This window comes from Cherax quadricarinatus, chromosome 24 (assembly GCF_038502225.1).
Source record: "Cherax quadricarinatus isolate ZL_2023a chromosome 24, ASM3850222v1, whole genome shotgun sequence".
Classification (NCBI taxonomy): Eukaryota; Metazoa; Arthropoda; class Malacostraca; order Decapoda; family Parastacidae; genus Cherax; species Cherax quadricarinatus.
In genome coordinates, this window is record NC_091315.1 from 40,861,376 (window position 1) to 40,887,062 (window position 25,687).

The 25,687-nt window shown below is 44.2% G+C and overlaps 1 protein-coding gene across 4 annotated transcripts in view; it reads right to left on the bottom strand.

Moving 5' to 3' along the window:
* Window positions 1-17,758: 17,758 nt before the first annotated feature.
* Window positions 17,759-25,687, bottom strand: part of CBP (sarcoplasmic calcium-binding protein) — an 88,987-nt gene continuing 81,058 nt past the window's right edge. For all 4 annotated transcript variants that reach the window (XM_053779767.2, XM_070088409.1, XM_070088410.1 and 1 more), the window contains 3 exons: window positions 24,290-24,433; window positions 23,893-23,973; window positions 17,759-19,604 (listed from right to left, as the gene is read on the bottom strand). In XM_053779767.2, coding sequence (XP_053635742.2) covers window positions 19,458-19,604; window positions 23,893-23,973; window positions 24,290-24,433 — 372 coding nt within the window. In that variant the 3' untranslated portion in view covers window positions 17,759-19,457. The remainder of the gene's footprint in view (window positions 19,605-23,892; window positions 23,974-24,289; window positions 24,434-25,687) is intronic.

The following is a 25,687-nucleotide window of genomic DNA, read 5'->3' on the forward strand; positions in this document are numbered from 1 at the left end:
CTGTTGAGTAGACTTCAGGATGTACATGTTTATAGAGGGGCCACAGATATATCAGATCACTTTCTAGTTGTAGCTACACTGAGAGTAAAAGGTAGATGGGATACAAGGAGAATAGAAGCATCAGGGAAGAGAGAGGTGAAGGTTTATAAACTGAAAGAGGAGGTAGTTAGGGTAAGATATAAACATCTATTGGAGGATAGATGGGCTAATGAGAGCATAGGCAATGGGGTCGAAGAGGTATGGGGTAGGTTTAAAAATGTAGTGTTAGAGTGTTCAGCAGAAGTTTGTGGTTACAGGAAAGTGGGTGCGGGAGGGAAGAGGAGCGATTGGTGGAATGATGATGTAAAGAGAGTAGCAAGGGAGAAAAAGTTAGCATATGAGAAGTTTTTACAAAGTAGAAGTGATGCAAGGAGGGAAGAGTATATGGAGAAAAAGAGAGAGGTTAAGAGAGTGGTGAAGCAATGTAAAAAGAGAGCAAATGAGAGAGTGGGTGAGATGTTATCAACAAATTTTGTTGAAAATAAGAAAAAGTTTTGGAGTGAGATTAACAAGTTAAGGAAGCCTAGAGAACAAATGGATTTGTCAGTTAAAAATAGGATAGGAGAGTTATTAAATGGAGAGTTAGAGATATTGGGAAGATGGAGGGAATATTTTGAGGAATTGTTAAATGCTGATGAAGATAGGGAAGCTGTGATTTCGTGTATAGGGCAAGGAGGAATAACATCTTGTAGGAGTGAGGAAGAGCCAGTTGTGAGTGTGGGGGAAGTTCGTGAGGCAGTAGGTAAAATGAAAGTGGGTAAGGCAGCCGGGATTGATGGGATAAAGATAGAAATGTTAAAAGCAGGTGGGGATATAGTTTTGGAGTGGTTGGTGCAATTATTTAATAAATGTATGGAAGAGGGTAAGGTACCTAGGGATTGGCAGAGAGCATGCATAGTTCCTTTGTATAAAGGCAAAGGGGACAAAAGAGAGTGCAAAAATTATAGGGGGATAAGTCTGTTGAGTATACCTGGTAAAGTGTATGGTAGAGTTATTATTGGAAGAATTAAGAGTAAGACGGAGAATAGGATAGCAGATGAACAAGGAGGCTTTAGGAAAGGTAGGGGGTGTGTGGACCAGGTGTTTACAGTGAAACATATAAGTGAACAGTATTTAGATAAGGCTAAAGAGGTCCTTGTGGCATTTATGGATTTGGAAAAGGTGTATGACAGGGTGGATAGGGGGGCAATGTGGCAGATGTTGCAGGTGTATGGTGTAGGAGGTAGGTTACTGAAAGCAGTGAAGAGTTTTTACGAGGATAGTGAGGCTCAAGTTAGAGTATGTAGGAAAGAGGGAAATTATTTCCCAGTAAAAGTAGGCCTTAGACAAGGATGTGTGATGTCACCGTGGTTGTTTAATATATTTATAGATGGGGTTGTAAGAGAAGTAAATGCGAGGGTCTTGGCAAGAGGCGTGGAGTTAAAAGATAAAAAATCACACATAAAGTGGGAGTTGTCACAGTTGCTCTTTGCTGATGACACTGTGCTCTTGGGAGATTCTGAAGAGAAGTTGCAGAGATTGGTGGATGAATTTGGTAGGGTGTGCAAAAGTAGAAAATTAAAAGTGAATACAGGAAAGGGTAAGGTTATGAGGATAACAAAAAGATTAGGTGATGAAAGATTGGATATCAGATTGGAGGGAGAGAGTATGGAGGAGGTGAATGTATTCAGATATTTGGGAGTGGACGTGTCAGTGGATGGGTCTATGAAAGATGAGGTGAATCATAGAATTGATGAGGGGAAAAGGCTGAGTGGTGCACGTAGGAGTCTGTGGAGACAAAGAACTTTGTCCTTGGAGGCAAAGAGGGGAATGTATGAGAGTATAGTTTTATCAATGCTCTTATATGGGTGTGAAGCATGGTTGATGAATGTTGCAGCGAGGAGAAGGCTGGAGGCAGTGGAGATGTCATGTCTGAGGGCAATGTGTGGTGTGAATATAATGCAGAGAATTCGTAGTTTGGAAGTTAGGAGGAGGTGCGGGATTACCAAAACTGTTGTCCAGAGGGCTGAGGAAGGGTTGTTGAGGTGGTTCGGACATGTAGAGAGAATGGAGCGAAACAGAGTGGCTTCAAGAGTGTATCAGTCTGTAGTGGAAGGAAGGCGGGGTAGGGGTCGGCCTAGGAAAGGTTGGAGGGAGGGGGTAAAGGAGGTTTTGTGTGCGAGGGGCTTGGACTTCCAGCAGGCATGCATGAGCGTGTTTGATAGGAGTGAATGGAGACAAATGGTTTTTAATACTTGACGTGCTGTTGGAGTGTGAGCAAAGTAACATTTATGAAGGGGTTCAGGGAAACCGGCAGGCCGGACTTGAGTCCTGGAGATGGGAAGTACAGTGTCTGTACTCTGAAGGAGGGGTGTTAATGTTGCAGTTTAAAAACTGTAGTGTAAAGCACCCTTCTGGCAAGACAGTGATGGAGTGAATGATGGTGAAAGTTTTTCTTTTTCGGGCCACCCTGCCTTGTTGGGAATCGGCCAGTGTGATAATAAAAAAAAAATAATATGCAATAATAATCACTCTAGTTCAATACCGAAGAAAATGTGTACACAATAATATTACTGGGGGTAACTGTAGAAAATTATTCCTTTCATGTGCATTCACTCAGAGAATCATTTCATCTAAAAATGGTGTTACATGAGAATGGGAGTGTTGCTCTTTATTTATTCTACTGTACCAGTGTGGAGACAACTTGTACATAATGTAAAGTGTTTGTATTATGGTATAATACAAACGTGAAAGTTAGGAACGTAGGATGTCAGGTGTGGGGAGGTATGGTAGCCAGCCAGGCCACCCCACCCCATCCACTCATAATAAACTACGACATTTAAAGCGTCCCAGAGCGATAAAATGCACATACAGTTCACTTATTACTTACCTTAAAATATTTGTAGACTTAATGTAGGGTGAGAGGTGAGTAAATGAGATAGAACAAGTAAATGGGAGAGAGAGAAAGAGAAGAGTAAATGAGAGAGGCCAGAGACATGGAGTATACCAAAACCAGATGTGTTTGTCTGTTTGTATAAACAAACAGATGAACACATCTGGTTTTGGTTCATAGTAGGTTAGTATATTCAGGTATACACAAATACAGTTACATAGATTATTATACATAGCATATGTGTAGAGAACCCAGGATAACCCAAAAAAGCCAGACAAAGTGACTTATACCCCAGTGTAAATAAGTCACTTTGACTTTTTTTGGAGGGTTATCCTAGGTTCTCTACACATATGCTGCTATGTATAATAATCTGTGCTGTGCTGTATGACCCTTGTAGGTTTAGCACTTTTTTATTATAATAATCTATGTAACTGTATTTGTTTATACCCAAATAAACTTATTAACTTACTGAGAACGAAAACCTGACGTGCTCATCTGTTTGTTTATATACTCCATGTCTCTGGCCCCTCTCATTTATTCATTCTTTCTCGTTTATTCATTTTATCTTGTGTACTCACCTCTCACCCTACACTAAGACTACAAATATTTTAAGGTAAGTACATAATGAGTTTGGTAAAAAGTAATACATATTTTATGAAGAGGAGGATAAATAAATATACAAGGTATGATATAGCACATAATGAAAGTAGTTTGTTAGGTTATGTATTGGTGGATAAAGGTTGATGGGTAGGCTCCAGGATGTACATGTTTATAGAGGGGCAACTGATATATCGGATCATTATTTAGTTGTAGCTACAGTGAGAGTAAGAGGTAGATGGGAAAAGAGGAAAATGGCAACAATAAGTAAGAGGGAGGTGAAAGTGTATAAACTAAGGAAGGAGGAAGTTCGGGTGAGATATAAGCAACTGTTGGCAGAAAGGTGGGCTGGTGCAAGTAGGAGTAGTGTGGGGGATGAAGAGGGTTGGAATAGTTTTAAAAATGCAGTATTAGAATGTGGGGCAGAAGTTTGTGGTTATAGGAGGAAAGAGGAGTGATTGGTGAAATGATGAAGTAAAGGGTATGATATAAGAGAAAAAGTTAACTAAGAAAGGGAGGCGGTAATTTCATGCATTGGCCAGGGAGGTATACCATCTTTTAGGAGTGAAGAAGAGCAGGATGTGAGTTTGAGGGAGGTGCGTGAGGCATTACATAGAATGAAAGAGGGTAAAGCAGCTGGAACTGATGGGATCATAACAGAAATGTTGAAAGCAGGGGGGATATAGTGTTGGAGTGGTTGGTATTTTTGTTTAATAAATGTATGACAGAGGGGAAGGTACCTAGGGATTGGCAGAGAGCATGTATAATTCCTTTATATAAAGGGAAGGGGGACAAAAGAGACTGTAAAAATTACAGAGGAATAAGTTTACTGAGTATAGCAGGAAAAGTGTATGGTTGATGTCCGCCTGGAGCCTTGCAGTGTCTGCAATGGAAGACACTGTCATGCAGATTCGGGTGTCATCTGCAAAGGAAGATACGGTGCTGTGGCTGACATCTGACATAGACAAGGATGTTAGCCACAGCAGTGTCTTCCTTTGCAGATGACACCCGAATCTGCATGACAGTGCCTTCCATTGCAGACACTGCAAAGCTCCAGGCGGATGTCAACCAAATCTTTCAATGGGCTGCAGAAAACAATATGAAATTCAATGATGAGAAATTTCAGTTACTCCAACATGGTAAACATGAGGAAATTAAAACTTCATCAGAGTACAAAACAAATTTTGACCACAAAATAGAGCAAAAAACCAACGTCAAAGACCTGGGAGTGATCATGTCGGAGGATCTCACCTTCAAGGACCATAACATTGTATCAATCGCATCTGCTAGAAAAATGACAGGATGGATAATGAGAACCTTCAAAACTAGGGATGCCAAGCCCATGATGACACTCTTCAGGTCGCTTGTTCTATGTAGGCTGGAATATTGCTGCACACTAACAGCACCTTTCAAGGCATGTGAAATTGCTGACCTAGAAAATGTACAGAGAACCTTCATGGCATGCATAACAGAAATAAAACACCTCAATTACTGGGAGCACTTGAAGTTCCTGAACCTGTACTTCCTGGAATGCAGGCGGGAGAGATACATGATTATATACACCTGGAAAATCCTAGAGAGACTAGTACCGAACTTGCAAATGAAAATCACTCACAACGAAAGCAAAAGACTCGGCAGACGATGCAGCATCCCCTCAATGAAAAGCAGGGGTGTCACTAGCATGTTAAGAGACAATACAATAAGTGCCAGGGGCCCGAGACTGTTCAACTGCCTCCCAGCATACATAAGGGGGATTACCAATAGACCCCTGGTTGTCTTCAAGCAGGCACTGGACAAGCACCTAAAGTTGGTACCTGACCAGCCGGGCTGTGGCTCGTACGTTGTATTGCGTGCAGCCAGCAGTAACAGCCTGGTTGATCAGGCTCTGATCCACCACGAGGCCTGGTCACAGACCGGGCTGTGGGGGCATTGACCCCTGGAACTCTCTCCAGGTAAGCTCCAGGTAGGGTTGTTATTGAAAGAATTAGAGGTAAAACAGAATGTAGGATTGCAGATGAGCAAGGAGGTTTTAGAGTGGGTAGGGGATGTGTGGATCAGTTATTTACATTGAAGCATATATGTGAACAGTATTTAGATAAAAGTAGGGAAGTTTTCATTGCATTTATGGATTTAGAAAAGGCATATGATAGAGTGGATAGGGGAGGATAGTGAGGCTCAGGTTAGGGCGTGTAGAAGAGAGGGAGACTACTACTCGGTAAAAGTAGGTTTTAGACAGGGATGTGTAATGTCATCATGGCTGTTTAATATATTTATAGATGGGGTTGTAAAAGAAATAAATGCTAGGATGTTGGGAAGAGGGGTGGGATTAAATTATGGGAAATTAAATACAAAATAGGAATTAACACAGTTACTTTTTGCTGATGATATTGTGCTTATGGGAGATTCTAAAGAAAAGTTGCAAAGGTTAGTGGACGTGTTTGGGAGAGTGTAACGGTAGAAAGTTGAAAGTGAACATAGAAAAGAGTAAGGTGATGAGGGTATCAAATGATTTAGATAAAAATTGGATATCAAATTGGAGAGGAGGGGTATGGAAGAAGTGAATGTTTTCAGATATTTGGGAGTTGATGTGTCAGCGGATGGATTGATGAAGGATGAGGTTAACCATAGAATTGATGAAGGAAAAAAGGTGAGTGGTGCATTGAGATATATGTGGAGACAAAAAACATTATCTATGGAGGCAAAGAAGGGAATGTATGAAAGTATAGTGGTATGAACACACTTATATGGGTGTGAAGCTTGGGTTGTAAATGCTGCAACGAGGAGGCAGTGGAGATGTCCTGTCTAAGGGCAATGTGTGGTGTAAATATTATGCAGAAAATTCAGTGTGGAAATTAGGAGGTGTCGACTATGGGGCACTTACCCTGATCCACGCCCGCCCTACGCACCTCCGAAGGCTCAACGTCATCCAAAATACTGCCGCTCAAATTGTGCTGGGCGCTCCGAGATGGACGAACGCCGTGCCACTGAACCATGAGGCCCGACTGCAGCCCTTAGGTGATAGGATCGCCCTTGTGGCCGCCAGGAGGGTGGCCAAGTACGCACAACTCCCTGGTGGAGAGAGCCTGCTGCAGGACCTTCTTGACAGTCAACAGGGAGACCTCAGGGAGTCCCTCGGCCGTCTGTGGGCATGGTCAGCGGCGGATGTAGCAAGCAAACTCCTCCCCATGGCGCTCATCGAGGACAAGGGTTGTGACCAGCCTGTGGCAGGGTACTCTGTACTCCCACCCTGGGCACCGGAAGCAGCTGTGGTCCACATCCAAGATCTCCCAGTAAGCAAGCGCCACTGTCCACAGGACGTGCTGCAGCGATGGGCAGCAATGAGTGTAGCGGCAGCAGAGCACCCTGGGTGTGCGGTATACTACACTGACGGTTCCCGGGACCCCGAGGCTGGCTGCACAGGTGCCGGGGTATACCATTCTACCCTGATGGCTGGCTGGCGACTCCCGGATCATTGCACCATACTCCAGGGAGAACTCCATGCCATCCAGAGGGCCCTGCAACACACGCTCCTCGATCATCGCCAACCCCCAGTCATTCACGTTGACTCCAGAGCAGCAATCCAGGCCATCATACGCAGAGAGCCCAGGGACAACATCCGGCTACTTACTGCCATCAGGAGTGACCTGCAGACACTTAATGAGCAGGGCCGGCGAGCAACAATCAATTGGATTCCGAGCCACATCTATGTCACTGGGAATGATGCGGCGAAGTCAGCCACTCTTGAGGCCCAGCCAGCGACTACCATCGCAATCAGCCGCAGACAGGTCGTCCTGTGAGCAGCCACTGCAGCCAGGTGCCCGCTGCAAGAGCCGGGCACATCGCAGAGCCTGATCTGGTATGACAGGGCTACACGAGGGGAGCCCCCACCGAGCATGCGGAGGCTAGACAGGAAATTGCAGGTTGGGATCCACCACCTGCGACTTGGCTACCCTACCACCAGAAGCCTCATCGAACACATGCGAGAGGATCGCTGTTGCCACTGTGATCAGATGGTCCCCAAGCCACTCTTGCACTACCTGCTTGACTGCCCCGCGACGGTGCCACTCCGACAAAGGCACTTCCCGATGGCACCTGGGGACCCGACCTGAGAAGTCACCGCAGCCTGGCTGGTGTACCTGGCCGTTTGAGACTTGGGAACTCTCATCCCAGTCCTGGCTGCTCACCCGCCACCTTGATGACGACGCCATATGCAGACACTGTTCGCCACTACGCCCTCCTATCTCTTGACTCTCCTACCCCTCCTTTCTTTCGCCCCCCCACCCTTCCCGTCCCCACCGCTTAAAAAAAAAAATCCAATGGAGGCTGTACTTGTTTACTATTTAGAAGTCTGAACTTACCTAGAGCCCATGCCACCCAACCAGCAGTCCGATGGGGGCAACAAGTGCCCGAGGACCCTGGGCCCTAGAGACGCCTGCTGATGAAGCCCAAGATGACGCCTGCTGATGAAGATGCTAAGCGAGAAGACACTTCCCCCCAGGGAGTCATTGCAAGAGAGAAGATGATGTTACCCTCCAGCTGGAGAGCCCCAAAACAGAAGACAGAAGAAAGAAGACGAATGACACCCCGAACCTGGGGGCCACCGCCAGGTCGCCATCTGGATAAGACCCAGGCCGGAAGTACCGGCAAATCATAAATGAATGAATCAATCAAGTAGAATGACATGGAGAGAGTATAAATCTGTAGGGGAAGGAAGGCAGGGTAGAGGTCGCCCTTGAAAAGGTTGGAGTGAGGGGGTAAAGTAGGTTTTGTGGGCGAGGGGCTTGGACTTCCAGCAAGCGTGCGTGAGCGTGTTAGATAGGAGTGAATGGAGACGAATGGTATTTGGAACCTGACGAGCTGTTGGTGAGCAGGGTAATAGTATTTAGTGAAGGGATTCAGGGAAACCGGTTATTTTTATATAGGCGGACTTGAGTACTGGAAATGGGAAGTACAATGCCTGCACTTTAAAGGAGGGGTTTGGGATATTGGCAGTTTGGAGGGATATGTTGTGTATCTTTATACATATATGCTTCTAAATTGTTATGTTCTGGGCACCTCTGCAAAAACAGTGATTATGTATGAGTGAGGTGAAAGTGTTGAATGATGATGAAAGTATTTTTGGGGGATTTTCTTTTTGGGTCACCCTGCCTTGGTGAGAGATGGCCAACTTGTTAAAAAAAAATACTTATTATAAAGTTTAATTTTTTGTGTTCAGTAAGCTAGGCTTTGCCCAAGACCTGTTCTTTTCATAGTTCCTGTTTAAACAGATTGCTGACTCAGCCCTCATCAATTCATTTCGTCTTTGTGACCACTTGTATTCTCTCATCGCATCTTGGAGGAGAAACTCACTGTTTGCAGAAAATGTATATTAGTCTCTACATTCACGGTTAAATTGCAAGTCATTTAATGCTAGCGCAACAGCTATTTATGCAACTCTCACCGGTGGGACAGTGGCACAGTCATGGGTGGAGGTGAATAGGAGTGTTGGATGTGTTATGCCCCAAATCAAGTGACTACTTGACCCAGGTTATGCTTGCTCATATGAGTGTCACTGGATGACTACAGAAGGACATTTCTGTAGAGGTTGGTGTGCTTACTCTATTCTCGGTTGTCCTCTTATACCCAAAGGTAATCATGCAATCATTGATAGTGATTCTTGCAGCATTAAGGGATTGTTCGTAGAACCACTTTTGAAAGTGTACAAGAGGGTAAAGTTCATCTTTTAGTTGCAAATACCACTGAAAACAGTTCCTGCATCTAGGCTAACGCCAAGCCAGTGGATATCGTCAACTCTATCTTGTTTGGGTAGAAGGTGAGCTTCCACCTGACCATTGGATTGGTGCTGTTTCCATTGATGAAGGGAGGGAGAACTCTTCCAAGAGTGTCCATCTCGCTGCTCTCACCATCTGCTCCTCTTCAAGGGGGGCTCCTTGTTGTGGTGAAGAGGCTCTTGGTCTGAGGAATCAGACCTGTCGGTCTCCTTCCTCAGACTGAACCTAATTACCCCCCAATCCCCCCCTCCTTATCCCATCCTCCCCTTTTTCCTTTCCTCCTCCTCCTCCCCACCCCTCCCTTTTGCCCTTCCTCTTTTTGGCCTTTGCGATTTCTCCCACAGGCTCGCTAGTTCCTAGGTAGGGGAAAGGATACCGGGGTCCATCCCATTCCGTTGAAGTTCTTGGCGGTGGCGTAGTTTGCCGTGGAATCTGGATCGCCTGGGGATGTCCCGATCCCTCTCCGGTATCCCGGAGTAGCTTTGGGTGTCTTTCGGGCGACGGGTGTATCTCTGGAAGCCACCTTTCAGATTTCGGGGGTGGTGGCCGAAGGAGGTATGCTTTGTGGCGGATATCCGGCCGCCCTCTCTTTTGTCCACCGAGGTAGCTCGGCAGATGTGAGGTTGCTATCCCGGATTGCTGGTTTACTGGCATGAAGGGTAGGGTATGGCATGGGTTCCATGCTGCATCTGCGCTACTAGTGGTGCTGAGGTCCTCTTGGGCGCGGAGGGTGATTTCCGGCCCTTTCATTCCTCCTGGGAGCTATTCCTCCCCGCTCCCCCCTTTTTTATTCTTTTTTTTTTATTTTTATTTTCTTTTCTTCTTTCTTTTTTTTTCTTAAAAACAAAATGCAAAGGAATAACCTAACCATGGAGAACCCAATCCATGAACCCACTACCCCCGGGCCCCTTCTTGATACCGCACCCCATTCTGACCCTGCCTTGTTTTTGGACCACTCTTCGGACACTCCTGATGCCCCTGTACCTCTGCTGGTGCTGTTTCCTCACCCGCTTCAGGTACCGGGGCCTCGACTGACTCCTTCGATTTGTCTAACCTCCGCTCTCCTTTGACTATGCTTCCGGCCTCTCCCTCTACGGTACGGCAATTTTTGAATCGCCAGCCCATTTCACGCCGGACCAACTCCGGTCCTACTCCTAAATGCCAACGTCAATCTCCTGATGATGCTCCTTCGTTACCTTCCCATTCTACTCGGAAAAGACCGACACGTCATGCACTCCCTCTCCACGCTCAGTTTCGGACCACACAATGGACTAAATTAAATTCTTTACTTTAAGACCGACTTCTTCTTCTGCCTATCTTTCTGACCATAGTATTGGCAAAGCGCTCCTGCGTCATGTTGGTAGAGATATTTCATTTCATGCTCTCAAGAGCGGTACGTGCATCATCACTGTCCAGAATGCTACCCAAGCTCATGATCTTTCTCTCCTTTCGAATATCGATACTACTCCTATCACTATTGAAAAACATCTTTCTCTCAATTCTTGTAGTGGTACTGTCATTCTGCCCCATACCATAGTCCAACAGAATTTCCAGTCATGTGGCAATGACATTTTTGAACAGCTGGAACTCCAGGATCTCCCAATCCTCAAAATAGACACTTATGTCCTTCCTGCCCGTGGGCGGAGACGTTACCCTTGCAATGTGGCTCGTTTAACTTTTGACAGCCGAGAACTCCCGTCCTCTGTATATGTCGCGGGACATCGGTTACAAGTTCGAAAGGTGATACCTACACAGCAACAGTGTAGAAATTGCTGGCGTTTTGGTCACCCAGCGAAATATTGCAGATCTAGAGCCGAATGCCCAGTCTGTGGTGCCGACGACCATTCTAATACATCTTGCAGTCAACCTCCATCTTGCCTTAATTGTAATGAAGCTCACCCTTCATACTCCCGCCGTTGCCAGGTCTACTTAAATGAACGTGAAATCCGTTGCCTCAAAGAGGCAGAAGGTCTCCCTTATGCTATGGCAGTTACTCGTCTCTACCTCCAAGGAAGACTACTCCGTGTTTCTTATTCTCGTGTTTCAAAACATCCCCCCACTTCTGGGGTCCCATCTTCTGCAGCTTCCTCTGTTGTTACCCCTCCCATGGCCACTCTGGCATCTAATCCTTTTGCTGTCCTTGGCTCTGACGTCCCGACTACAACTCAGTCTGTTCTCACATCTTCGTGTCCTTCCTCACAAGCCCCAGTATCGAGAAGTCCTCATACGACACGTAATACCAATCGCCCCTCTACTTCTCAGAAGTCCAAAAAATCCACATTGCTCAAATCTTCTTTGCCCCTTCCTTCCCTTCTTCCACCTCCACACTTTACCTTTCCAGTCTCTGTGCCTAGTTCTTCCCCTCTCTCTGGCTCTATTACAGGTGTGGAGATTCACCCTCCTCCTCGTACTATGCCTTCCACCCCCGTCCCCTCCCAAGTTTCTCCCTCTTCTGCCACCTCCCAGGTTTCTGCCTCTTTTGTCCCCCCCCCACACTTCATCTCCAGTCCCTTACACTCTTTCATCCCCCTCTACTTTGGTACAGTCCATTACTGTCCCAATCTTTACTCACCCTCCCCCTTCTATCTCCAATATGGTCTCCCATATATCTTTGAATTCAGAAACACCTGAAGCCATTTCAGAATATATTGCAGAGACTAAACCTTCAGTGGACACTGATTCACTTCCTGTTCCTTCTCTTCCCTCTCCTCCTTCTTCACAACCCCATTCTTCGCAACGCTCCGTTCCTTCGCTGCTTGAACGTCTTCCAATGCCACCACACGTTGACTTTTCTAACCCCTCTAGTCCGTAGGTGCCTTTCCCTACGGATTCCTGGTATTTTCTTCATCGCCAATCATGGCCTATTTACAGTGGAATATCCGCGGCCTCGGGTAATCGGGGTGAGCTTCAGGTGTTGCTTTCCAGGTTTTCCCCTGTTGGTGCTTGCTTACAAGAACCAAAATTACACTCAGCTGTTTTCCAACGTATCTCAGGCTATAATTTATTGTATTCTTTGGATCCTTTCTCAGATGGGACCTTTAATGAAAGTGCCCTTCTTCTACGCAATGATATTCCGTACTGTCAACTATTTGTCCATACCTCGCTGCATTACACTGCAGCCCGTATCCACTTGAATAAGTGGTTTACAATATGTTCTTTATATCTCTCTCCTTCTCGAGCATTTTCTATCCCAGACTTTGCCTTTCTTGTTTCATCCTTACCACCACCACTTCTGTTACTTGGTGATTTTAACGCCCACCATTTCCTCTGGGGGGGTCTCATTGTGACTCACGTGGCATCCAGTTCGAGGCTTTTCTCACCTCTCACCCCTCTCCATGTTTTAAATACGGGTACTCCCACCCATTTTGATCCTCGTACTCATACTCTCTCTTGCATCAATCTATCAGTCTGCTCTTCCTCCACTGCACTAGACTTCACCTGGTCTGTTCTACCGGACTTACATGACAGCGATCATTTTCCAATCATTCTTACTTCTCCTTCATATTCACCACCTTTCCGTAGCCCTCACTGGCAATTTGATCGGGCAAATTGGGACCTTTACTCGCAGCTCACTGCTTTTAGTGAGGTTCCTTCTTCATCCTCCATTGATGAGCTCCTACACCTCTTCTCGACGTCAGTTTATACCACAGCTTCTCATTCTATACCCCAAACCTCAGGCAAGCATTCTCAGAAGTGCGTGCCTTGGTGGTCTCCTGCTTGTGCTCGTGCAGTACGTTTGAAACCCACTGCATGGGGCAGGTACCGATACAATAGAACCAATGAGAGATTTCTTGATTTTAAGCAGAAGCGTGAGATCACTCGCCGTGTCATCCGTGATGCTAAACGCACTTGCTGGCGAGACTATGTTTCCACCATCACCTCTGCTTCCTCTATGAGTGCAGTCTGGAAAAAAGTGAGGAAATTGAGTGGTAAATACTCTCCTGACCCGGCTCCTGTTCTACGGGTCGCCGGTATTGATGTAGCAAACCCTCTTGACATTGCCATTGAAATTGGCACTCATCTGGTTTGTATTTCCTGGGGGCTCCATCTATGCCCCTCGTTTCTTTCCTCAAAGTCTGCCAGAGAGTTAGTACCCTTGGACTTTTCTTCTCTCAGAGAAGAACAGTATAATGTGCCTTTTACACTTCAGGAACTGGAGGCAACACTCTCAGCTTGCCGATCATCGGCAGCTGGACCTGACGACATTCATATTCGTATGTTACAACATTTACATCATTCAGCCCTTGTAGTCCTCTTACACCTCTTCAATCTTATTTGGGCACAAGGCGTTCTTCCCCAGCTGTGGAAATCTGCCATTGTTCTCCCTTTCCGCAAGCCAGGTACTACAGGACATGATGCCTCCCACTATTGTCCCATCGCTCTTACTAGTGCAGTTTGCAAAGTGATGGAATGTCTGATAAATCGCCGTTTAATGTGGTATTTAGAGACACAACAGTCTCTCCACTAGTCAATATGGCTTTCGTAAGGGCCGTTCTACCATAGACCCCTTACTACGCTTGGATATGTATGTTCGTAATGCCTTTGCAAATAATCACTCAGTTATTGCCATATTTTTTGACCTTGAGAAGGCATATGACAACTTGGAGGTATAATATTTTGGCCCAAGCGCACTCCTTAGGCCTCCGAGGCAATCTACCATCCTTCCTTAAGAACTTCTTAACTGACAGACACTTCCGTGTTCGAGTCAATAATGTGCTTTCCCCGGACTTTGTCCAAGCTGAAGGTGTCCCTCAGGGATGTGTTCTGAGCACAACACTTTTTCTCCTTGCTATAAATGATTTGGCCTCTGTTCTTCCACCCAATATTTGGTCATCACTCTATGTTGATGACTTCGCTATTGCTTGTGCAGGCGCTGACTGTCATCTCATTGCAGTTTCTCTCCAGCATGCGGTCGACCGTGTTTCCGCTTGGGCCACCACGCATGGGTTTAAATTTTCCAGTACCAAAACTCACCAAATTACTTTCACTAGACGCTCTGTCATCTCCGATCATCCTTTGTATCTCTATGGCTCTCGTATCCTCGAACGTGATAGTCAGGTTTCTAGGCCTTCTCTTTGACCGTAGGTTATCCTGGAAACCTCACATTACCTCTCTGAAGGCAACTTGTCACAGCCGGCTAAACCTTCTTAAAACCCTTGCTCATCTTTCCTGGGGTGCTGATCGTCGAACTCTGCTTCGCCTACATTCAACCCTCGTTTTATCGAAACTCGATTATGGTGCCCAGATTTATTCAGCGGCCTCTCCTGCTACTCTCTCTAGCCTTAACCCCATCCATCACCAAGGATTACGTTTATGCCTTCGTGCTTTTCGCTCTTCCCCTGTTGAGAGCCTCTATGCAGAAGCGAATGTTCCATCCTTGTCTGATCGCCGTGATGCCCATTGCCTTTGCTACTATGTACGCTCTCACGATCTCCACAGTCCTTCCATTTATAGAATGGTCACCGATATTAGTAGACATTCTTTATTTGTTCGCTGCCCCTGTTTGCTCCGTCCCTTTTCTCTTCGCCTACATTCGCTCGTCTTCCCTTCAGTTACCACCTTTATATGTTCATGTAGCATCTCACTTTTCCCTACCCCCCTGGGAAGTTCCATCTGTTCGGGTCTGTTCTTTCTCACTCCCGTGCTCGAAAGCTCAACTGCCTACGGTGGCTTCCCGCTCTCTTTTTCTTGATCGCTTCCACTCCCATGCCATCGCTGTGTACACAGATGGCTCTAAGTCTTCAGACGGCGATGGATTTGCAGCAGTGTTTCCGGACAGCATCATGCGGGGGCATTTACTATCTTCGGCTAGCATTTTTACTGCTGAATTGTATGCCATTCTTGCAGCACTTATTCGTATCGCATCTATGCTAGTGCTCTACAGGCTATACGAAAATTTGGTACATCTCACCCCCTAGTTCTCCGTATCCAACTTTGGCTACGCCGTATCTCTACGAAGCATAAAGATATTATTTTTTGTTGGGTCCCTGGTCATGTCGACATACAGGGCAATGAACAGGCAGACACTGCTGAGCGGTCAGCAGTACATGACCTACCAATTTCCTATAGAGGTGTTTCATTTCTGGACTATTTTGCTGCAATAGCTACCCACCTTCACGCCCGTGTTGGCAACAATGTTGGTCGACTCTGCTTGGTAACAAACTTCATTCTATTAAACCGAGCATAGGTTACTGGCCGTCTTCTTGTCATCAGTGCCGTGGTTGGGAGACCACTCCCGTCTTCGCATTGGCCACACTAGTCTTACTCATGGGTATCTCATGGAGAGGCACCCTGTACCTCTCTGTGAGCAGTGTCAAGTTCCTGTATCGATTAGCCACATTCTGTTAAGACTGCCCTCTCTATCAACGAGCACGCAGAATTTACCTCCAATGCCGTCTTCGTTCTACTACTCTCTCTTTACCTTCCCTTCTTGCTGATGGACCCTCCTTTAATCCTGACTCTCTCATTGACTTCTTGACAACGACTGATTTACTCCACAAACTCTGATGATGATACCTTATGCACTCCCCTCAGCCCTTTCTAGTTCAGTCTCTTGCTGCCCTTTACCCTTTCACCATCCACTGCTCCTCTGTTATCCGTAACCTATTACTCATCCACCTCCCTTTTGCCACCTGATTCCCTCGCTTCCTTCCTGCCCTGCAGCGCTGTATAGCCCTTGTGGCTTAGCGCTTCTTTTTTATTATAATAATATAGAAACTCGATTATGGTGCCCAGATTTATTCAGCGACCTCTCCTGCTACTGTCTCTAGCCTTAACCCCATCCATCACCAAGGATTACGTTTATGCCTTGGTGCTTTTCGCTCTTCCCCTGTTAAGAGCCTCTATGCAGAAGCGAATGTTCCATCCTTGTCTGATCGCAGTGATACCCATTGCCTTCACTACTATGTACGCTCTCACGATCTCCACAATTCTTCCATTTATAGAATGGTCACCAATATTAGTATTTTATTATTATAATCAAAAAGAAGCGCTAAGCCACAAGGGCTATACAGCGCTGCACCGATATTAGTAGACATTCTTTATTTGTTCGCCGCCCCTGTTTGCTCTGTCCCTTTTCTCTTCGCCTACATTCGCTCTTGTCTTCCCTTCAGTTACCACCTTTATATGTTCATGTAGCATCTCACTTTTCTCTACCCCCCTGGGAAGTTCCAGCTGTTCGGGTCTGTTCTTTCTCACTCCCTTGCTTGAAAGCCCAACTGCCTACGGTGGCTTCCCGCTCTCTTTTTCTTGATCACTTCCACTCTCATTCTCATGCCATCGCTGTGTACACAGATGGCTCTAAGTCTTCAGACGGTGTCGGATTCGCAGCAGTGTTTCCGGACAGCATCGTGTGAGGGCATTTACTATCTTCGGCTAGCATTTTTACTGCTGAATTGTATGCCATTCTTGCAGCACTTATTCGTATCGCATCTATGCCTGTCATCATTTGTGGTAGTCTCAGACTCCCTTAGTGCTCTACAGGCTGTACGAAAATTTGATACATCTCTCCCCCTAGTTCTCCGTATCCAACTTTGGCTACGCCGTATCTCTACCAAGCATAAAGATATTGTTTTTTGTTGGGTCCCTGGTCATGTCGACGTACAGGGCAATGAACAGGCAGACACTGCTGCGCGGTCAGCAGTACATGACATACCAATTTCCTATAGAGGTGTTCCATTTCTGGACTATTTTGCTGCAATAGCTACCCACCTTCACACCCGTTGGCAACAACGTTGGTCAACTCCGCTCGGTAACAAACTTCATTCTGTTAAACCGAGCATAGGTTACTGGCCGTCTTCTTGTCATCAGTGCCGAGGTTGGGAGACCACTCTCTCCCGCCTTCGCATTGGTCACACTCGTCTTACTCATGGGTATCTCATGGAGAGGCACCCTGCTCCTCTCTGTGAGCAGTGTCAAGTTCCAGTATCGATTAGCCACATTCTGTTAGACTGCCCCCTCTATCAACGAGCACGCAGAATTTACCTCCGTCGTCGTCTTCGTTCTACTACTCTCTCTTTACCTTCCCTTCTTGCTGATGGACCCTCCTTTAATCCTGACTCTCATTGACTTCTTAAAAACGACTGATTTACTCCACAAACTCTGATGATACCTTTTGCACTCCCCTCAGCCCTTTCTAGTTCAGTCTCTTGCTGCCCTTTACCCTTTCACCATCCACTGCCCCGCTGTTATCCGTAACCTGTTGCTCATCCATCTCCCTTTTGCCACCTGATGCCCTCGCTTCCTTCCTGCCCTGCAGCGCTGTATAGTCCTTGTGGCTTAGCGCTTCTTTTTGATTATAATAATAATACTCATCCACCTCCCTTTTGTCACCTGTTGCCCTTGCTTCTTTCCTGCCCTGCAGTGCTGTATAGCCCTTGTGGCTTAGCGCTTCTTTTTTTATTATAATAATTATCTGCTATGCCCCAAATTGATGGGCAAAGCATGGGTTCACTAGCTAATGGAGTAGTAAAAGGCATCCTCTGATATTGTAGTTTATTTTAACTAAGGTGTACACAACGAAACTGCAGCCAAACTTGTCCACCTCAACCTAGCACCTGATTTGAACTGAGGTAGGCCACTGGCCTAAGGGCAAAGCCTGGGGCACACATTCCTACTCTGTATGCATCAACAAAGCATCTCTGCCTTAAGGGCAAGAGTGGTATATTTGGCTTTAATGGATTCTGATATACCAACAGCACACACCAAATGTCACTACAAAGAACTATACAGGACTACACTAACATTGCTGATAGATGACGATGGGTGGTGGTGATGGGTGTTGTCATTTGAGGTATCTCAAGTGACAGTAGTGTCATATGTTTAAAATTTATAACCCTGGTAAGTGGAATATTGCCTGAATAAATGTAACATTAAGTTACACGTGTCCATTTAACTGTTGTCAGCATTATTTCCAATAATTACACATATTACATACAACTTAAAAGGAAACAGCCCAGAAATACATATACATTCCTGATTTAGGCATGTATACATATAAATTATTATTATTGTTAATCAAATCACAAAATGGGGTGGGGTTTGAACCCATGGCAGCCGAGTCCTACAACTCTTGAGTTTTAGGACTCGTAGTCCTGAGTTGAAAGGGCTCATAGCCATGGCTATGATTATTGTAATAAAAAAAAAGTTCTAAACCTACAAGGGTCAACCATGGCTATGAGCCCCACCTGTTCTATGATTTGTCTGCAACTGTGTTATTACAGTTTCATGAGTAAAATATGTGCAAAACAGTAAAAAAGAAAGTGCATCCAATCAGGAATTGGAGTACCAGAGGCACTATCATTCATTTATATGTATGTATAAACATTTTAATTACCATTTTGATATGTATTAGTTTTTTTTATATCCTGATTCCCCTCAAGGAAGGTTCCTTGATGTTGGTGAGGGGCTCTTGATTTAGGGAATTGGATCTGTGCTCCAGTTCCCCGAATTAAGCCTGAATGCCTTCCATGTCCCCCCCCCCCCCCCAGGTGCTGTATAATCCTCCGGGTTTAGCGCTTCCCCTTGATTATAATAATATAATATCCTGATTGCAGTCTGATATCCTGCAATCACTAGTCCGTAACCTTTCTATAGAACTGTACACAATGAAATCACAAACTTACTCTTGCAACCCAACCCTTGTTCCTCCTTAGCATCTGTCAGTCTCCCTTTTTTTTTTTTTTTTTTTTTTTTTTTTTTTTTTTTTTTTTTTGTATATGCAGAATTTAATCTAGTATAACCCAATATTACAATAATAATTATAATGTGACATCCTAAGACAGGAGCTGCAATGTGACTTACAATATTTCCATTAGAATGCAAGTGGTCTGTCTTCAATTCAGCAGACTGCTTTATTGGGTTCATGCCTGGTAGTCAACCAATTAAGCATACATTGTCTGCTCAATCTAAATTTTTAATATAATGGATATTTCACTAAAGCAGACACCCTTTCCTCTCCCTTATTAGTTTGCTGCCAATTTTTTTCCTTCCTAAATCAGTAATCACTAAGAATAAGTTACCATGTTTACCTTGATCAGTCACGATATATTTTTCCTAACAAGTCAAGCACTGAGATCATAGTTTAGCTTAGAAATATGTTGAGCATGTCCTTGAATTTTTATTTCATGCAGTTTCCAATTTTGTCATCTGTATAAACATATGCAGATCCTGGTGTGTGCTCAGTCAGAGAGTGGACCCCAAAAAAGCTTGCTGGGTTGTGTTTCATCTTCACTGAGGAAGAATTCTCTGCCCAGCTTGACAAATTCTTTCCTACTCAACTTTCCATCTCCATTCTTGTCAATGGCTGCAAAGGATTGAGCAGCATCCTGCAGGAACATTTACAAGTTTAAATTTAACAGTGCAAAATAAAAAAAACTGTACAACATATTACAGTATTATATAATACAGTACAAACATCAATTCACAAACTCTTACATTACAGGAAAATGGTAGCAGTGCTGCATGACCCTTGTTGGTTTAGTTTTATATTTTATTATAATACAGCAAAATGACAAATAACTTTGTAACTTAACGTCTACTACTACTCATTGCTTGAATTATTATTATTATTATAATCAAGGGGGAAGCGCTAAACCCATAGGATTATACAGCGCCCAGGGGAGGGGGGGATGTGGAAGGCATTCAGGCTTAATTCGGGGAACTGGAGCACAGATCCAATTCCCTAAATCAAGAGCCCCTCACCAACATCAAGGAACCTTCCATGAGGGGTCATTGCTTGAAGATATAAGAGCAAAACATCAAAATTTTAAACAAATCCTGTAATATACAGTGTGAGCATACCTCTGGTTTTCGTGAATAAAAAATGGGAATTATTTTTACTAACATCAACTATGTTGGTGAGGGGCTCTTGATTTAGGGAATTGGATCTGTGCTCCAGTTCCCCGAATTAAGCCTGAATGCCTTCCACATATCCCCCCCCCAGGCGCTGTATAATCCTCCGGGTTTAGCGCTTCCCCCTTGATTATAATAATAATAATAATACTAACATCAACCGATGTCGTCACCACTCTTAACACTTACTTTATCTACCCTCCTTGCTTACGGACCCACCTTTGACACAGACTCCCTCTGACTTGTTGACAGCAACAGATTTATTGCACAACCTTTCATTATACTTCATTTACCATTCCTCACTGCCCTTACAAACTCTACTTCTGTTATACTCTCTACCCTCAATGGTTTCAAATCGAGCATATTAAACTGTTAGCACCCTTTCCCTGCAGTGCTACATGACCCTTGCGAGTTCAGCGTGTACTGCTGATAACATATAATACTAACATCAAAACTATTTCCTCAATGTAATGTATTAATGTCTAATCTACATTAAATCTAATGATGCTCAACTGCATTGAACACTGATTTAGATTAAAAGAGTAACAAAAAGTATAGTCAGTGAAAGATTGGATATTAGATTTGTAGGAGAAAATACGAAAGTGAATGTAGTTAAATATTTGAAAGTGGACTTGTCAGCAGATGGGGCAACAAAGTAGAATAGATGAGTTGGGCAGTAGTAGAGTCGAGACATCTGCAGAAAGAAATCTTATCTACGGAACGAACAAATGAGTCTAGGTAAGACCCCAATGGAGCGAGTGAGGAAGACCAGACAAGCAAAGAAGAGCATTGGAAACACTTGACTTGTACTCACTGAAGCGCAGACGAGAGAGATGCATCATAATCTACACCTGGAAGATGCTGGAGGGACTGGTCCCTAATCTGCACATAGAAATCACTCCCTACGAAAGCAAAGGACTTGGCAGGCGATGCAACATACCCCCAGTGAAAAGTAGGGGTGCCATTAGTATACTAAGAGAAAACACAATAAGCATCTGGGGCCCAAGACTGTTCAACAGCCTCCCACCAACCACAAGGGGAATTACCAATAGACCCCTGGTTGTCTTCAAGAGGGAGCTGATTGCCAGGATACCCTCCAGGTAGTCACAGAAAAAGATTCAGGGTTACACCCAGCAGCTAAGCTCTCGTGAGATAGAATGGAAAACACAAGAGCAGGCTGTGCTTGCATCAGGCTCGAGTTCGTTGGAAGTCTTGAACAGTTGGACAGCAAGCATGGTCACAGAAGAGGGCAGCTCACATGTAGGGTTTTTTTTTTTGAATGTGCTTGTTATTTAGGGTTGGTTGAAGATTCGTTTACAATTTTCTTGAAGTTGCTTCGGAAGAGGTGGTACACTTGTGTCCTGTGTCTAAATGTGTAACTGCATGGTTTGACAAACTCCAGTACTTGCATCAATGTGAAGTGATGTGGTGGTTCCCAGGCAAACTTGACAGATCCAGCATAGAGTCTTTTATAGTCCCACGCCAGTCATAGTATCACTGTTGGATGAAGGCATGTGTCTTCACTATCCTCTTCCTCAGAAGAGGAGTCTGTAGGCGAATCTACATGGGTACTGGAAGGTGACTTTGGGTCAACAGAAGCAGTGATGAGGTGTGTTGGTGAATTGTCAGCCAGCTGAGACACATAATAGGTGGTGGCTGAGTCAGCAAATCTTCGTTGTTGATGATGTTGGAAATGTTGATGTTGTTGGAGATGTTTCAGGAACAGTATTTTGGGCAGAGGAAGAGAGGTCTGCAGGCGTAGTGAAGTTCACGACTTTGCGGAGAATGCAGTAAAGCACTTTTGAAAGAGCACCGTCAGGAAGTGAAAGGGAGTTGCGTTGCTAGGTGAAGGTTGTGTGGCATGTAGAATCTTGGTGTCAGCTTGTAGTTTAGTTATGGCAGCATATGTATGTTGGAGAATCTGAGGTGTTGTTCTTCAGATTCCTTAATTGTTTTGGATATTTCTTTTCTGGCTGGACATTTAGCTGCAAGAGTATGATGATTACTCTTGTAGCTAAGACATGTTGGAGCAGCAGTAGTGGTGGTGCAGGATCTGAAGTAGTGTCCATTTCCACGGTTAGAACAAAATTTCTTGTCCTTGATGGGGCAGCTCTTGGTGGTATGGTTGTAGTAGTAGGTCCAGCAAGGGGAGACACGAGTGTAATTTTCTGGTTCAACATGGCTTGGGCATATGTAGTAATAAGAGATGGCCAGTCCATCAGAGGGTGAGTTTGGGCAGCCATGGAGATGTCTGAGAAAGATATCTTAATCATGGAAGAGGCATTACGGATCTTGGTAATGCTGTCTACCGAGGCCCAGGTGTTTTGTTCCTTGATAGATATCTTCAGTGCTTCATCTGAGAGAGAGGTGACAATTTTGTCAAGCCATTTCACAAAGACTGATTGTTTCACCTTCAAGAACGGAGATGGAGATATGGTGAATTGTCGGTCTTTTAGGGCCTTGATAGCAGAACTGTCCATGAGCTTAGATGCTTCAGTGTCATCAGTGCAGAGAACAATGAAGGAATCCTTCAATGAGTGGATTGCTGTAAACTTGATCTGCAAGCAGGTCCTTACAGCAGTAGCTAAAGGTAGTTTGGTGGAGTCCTCAATTACTCCATTTCCTGGTTTGATTTTCACATGATGCTGTCGCATCGTGGGGAAGAAGAGGTAGCGTTTGTAGGATATAGATTTCCCTTCCCAGTGGGGATTGAAGGGAGACTTCTTGATAAGGAGCAGCTATTACCTGGTTTCCTTTGTCTGATCCATGGAGATGAAATGGAATGTACTGTACTAATTATAGTGGTACCAACACTTGTATGGATGTGAGGCATGGGCCTTTAAATGTTAGAGTGAGGAGGCCAGAGACAGTAGAAATGCCATGTTTGAGAGTAGTGTGATGTGATTATTATTTGGAGTGCTGAAATTAGATGGTATGGGGTTACCATAGATATTATTTAGAGAGAATGAAGCAGAATGGTATCAAGAGTGATAGGGTGGAAGGAAGGAGGAGTAGGGGGCCATTCCCAGGAAAGGTTTCAACCTTAGGGGCTTGAGCATCCAGCAGTATAATGGGTGAGAGTGGAGAAAATTAGTTTTTATGGTTTGAGGTGCTGTCGAATATATTTAGGAGAAAGCTTTAAACCCAAAGAGGTAGTACAGCACCTGGGGAAAGCGGGGCAATCAGGCTTAATTGAAGAGAGGTTGGAAAAGTCCAATTCCTTGGACCAAGAACACCCCACCTTGGAGTGAAAGCAATGTGACATTTATGGAGGGAATAAGGGAAAACCAGATAACTGGACTCCAGTCCTTGAGGTGGGAAGCACAGTGCCTGTAGAAAGTTGTAGATTGGAGGGTATAAAGGAGGGGTGGGGATGCTGCAGTTTGGAGGGGTATCTGAATTGTGATGCTTGCATGTTTTTGGCAATACACTTGTTGAATGATTGTAATCAAAACTAAGCACTAAACCCACCAGGGTCATGCAGCAGTGCAACTTGTTGAATGAATAATGGGACATGTGTGTCATTCTGTGCCTTTCCTGCAAGGAATGTCTAGATGTACACCATATAGCTCACTGTAAGGTAAAAGTGTGACAAAGGGTGTTCTGCTGTATGTCAGGTATGCCACAACCACACTTTCCAGCTGTACAATAATCTTTAAATCCAATGAAAGTATAGTAGTCAATCACATGTAGTTTCATTAGTGATTTCAAATGCCACATATATTTTTTATCTAAATAAAAAAAATGTATATAACAACATACCTCTTCTGTCAGGCCCAAGCATGTGTAGAAGACTTCGAATTCTTCAATAGATATCTCTCCACTACCATCTGTGTCTACAGCCTGCAAAATATAAACAGTAATCAATATATGCAATTAATTTTCATTTAAAAATTTACATACTGTATTTTTTATATCAATATAGGGGTTCCAGCTTATAAGTTGCAGCTTTGATTTTTCGACTTAAAAATAGTTTTTATCTAAAAATAGCATAAATGCAAATTATGTTTGTTTACACATGTTCATGCATTGCCTTGGCAGTTTTAAAACTTTAGATGGTTCCTATATACAAATGTTTGTAATATGGGGCACCTGTACTGTGTGATTGAGCTTCTAGATACATATGAGAAAAGTTGTGATATTGTTAGCAGTATCGTACCTTAAAGAAGTAAACGAGGGGACTAGCAACTTTCTTACGCAGGTCCTTAGTATTGACGACATGTTCCATCTGCATCAGGAACTGCTCCTGTCCAATGAAGACATATGGGTCGCCTGATGCCCCCCACTCCTCCTCCCATACATGCTGCATGAATATAATTTTTTTTGTTAAATCTGGTGCTGCATTGACTGCAATACAATTAAGGTGGTGTTCACAATTTATATTTTTATAGAAAAAATGTGTTTGCAGATTTGTAGTCATTGGATTTGCAGTTTGAGGTCTGTTCAATGCCTCTAATATTAATGTTCAGGGGTACCTGATGAAAGGCTCTTGATTCAAGGAACTGTAACTGGTTTAGTAGTAGCTTTTAAGGAATATAATCAAATTTGCCTCATGAGCTTTCTCCTAGATGCCTGGTGTCTAGATGATAGCATAGATAATGCCCACAACAAAGAAAGGAACATGTAGCAAGCAAAAAAGTGCTCTACAGTATTACTGTGTACAGGACAGCATGTACAGTGGTACGCTGAATTACGAGTACCCCAACTTATGAGTTTTCCGAGTTGCAAGCCGTCACTCGGTCCATTTTTTGCTTTGAGTTGCGAGCCAAAATCTGAGTTACGGGCGAGCTTCAGATACGCCGCCACTAGTTGGTGCAGCAAACACCACAATATCTGACCAGTATCCCAGCATTTTGTGCTTTATGTGCAGCTATTTTGCCAAATTTCTTTTTTCTAACCACGAGTCCTAAGAAAGTACGTGCAAAGGACAGCACTGAGATGATGATGATGTCCACTGAATTAAAGCATGAAATCATAGAAAAATTGCTTTTGTTTCAGTGTTTTACTTATGAAACTAGTGATCTAGTGCAGTTAGCCTCACAAACACTATTTTCTCTTATAAGACCTCAAAGGGCAAGAACGGGAGGATATGGTTAGCGATAATTATTTTTACCTCGGGAGTGGCCACCACCACTCATCACATGACATTTTATTCATTCTAAAGTATATATCATGTTTCTATGTTATTTACATTGTTTATTATGTCATATTAGATAAATTGTGATAGATAAATAAGCTGCAGAGTTTATATTAGTGTTATACTGAAGTATTTTCTCCCGAGAGCCAGGAATTCTGCTGGAACGGATTAATGGCATTTCGATTAATTTCACTGAGGAAAATGGATATACGAGCAAATTGAGTTACGAGCTGGGTCACAATGAATTAAACTCGTAAGTCAAGGTACCACTGTACCAGTATCCACCAGTTTCTGATGTAATCAGGACAGATAAATCACTAACTGGATACTGTACAGTCTGTCCAATATGGAAATGCTCAATAGCAATGTCTGAGATAGTCTTCAGTGGAATCATAGATGATTGCCAGCCAAGTAAAGATG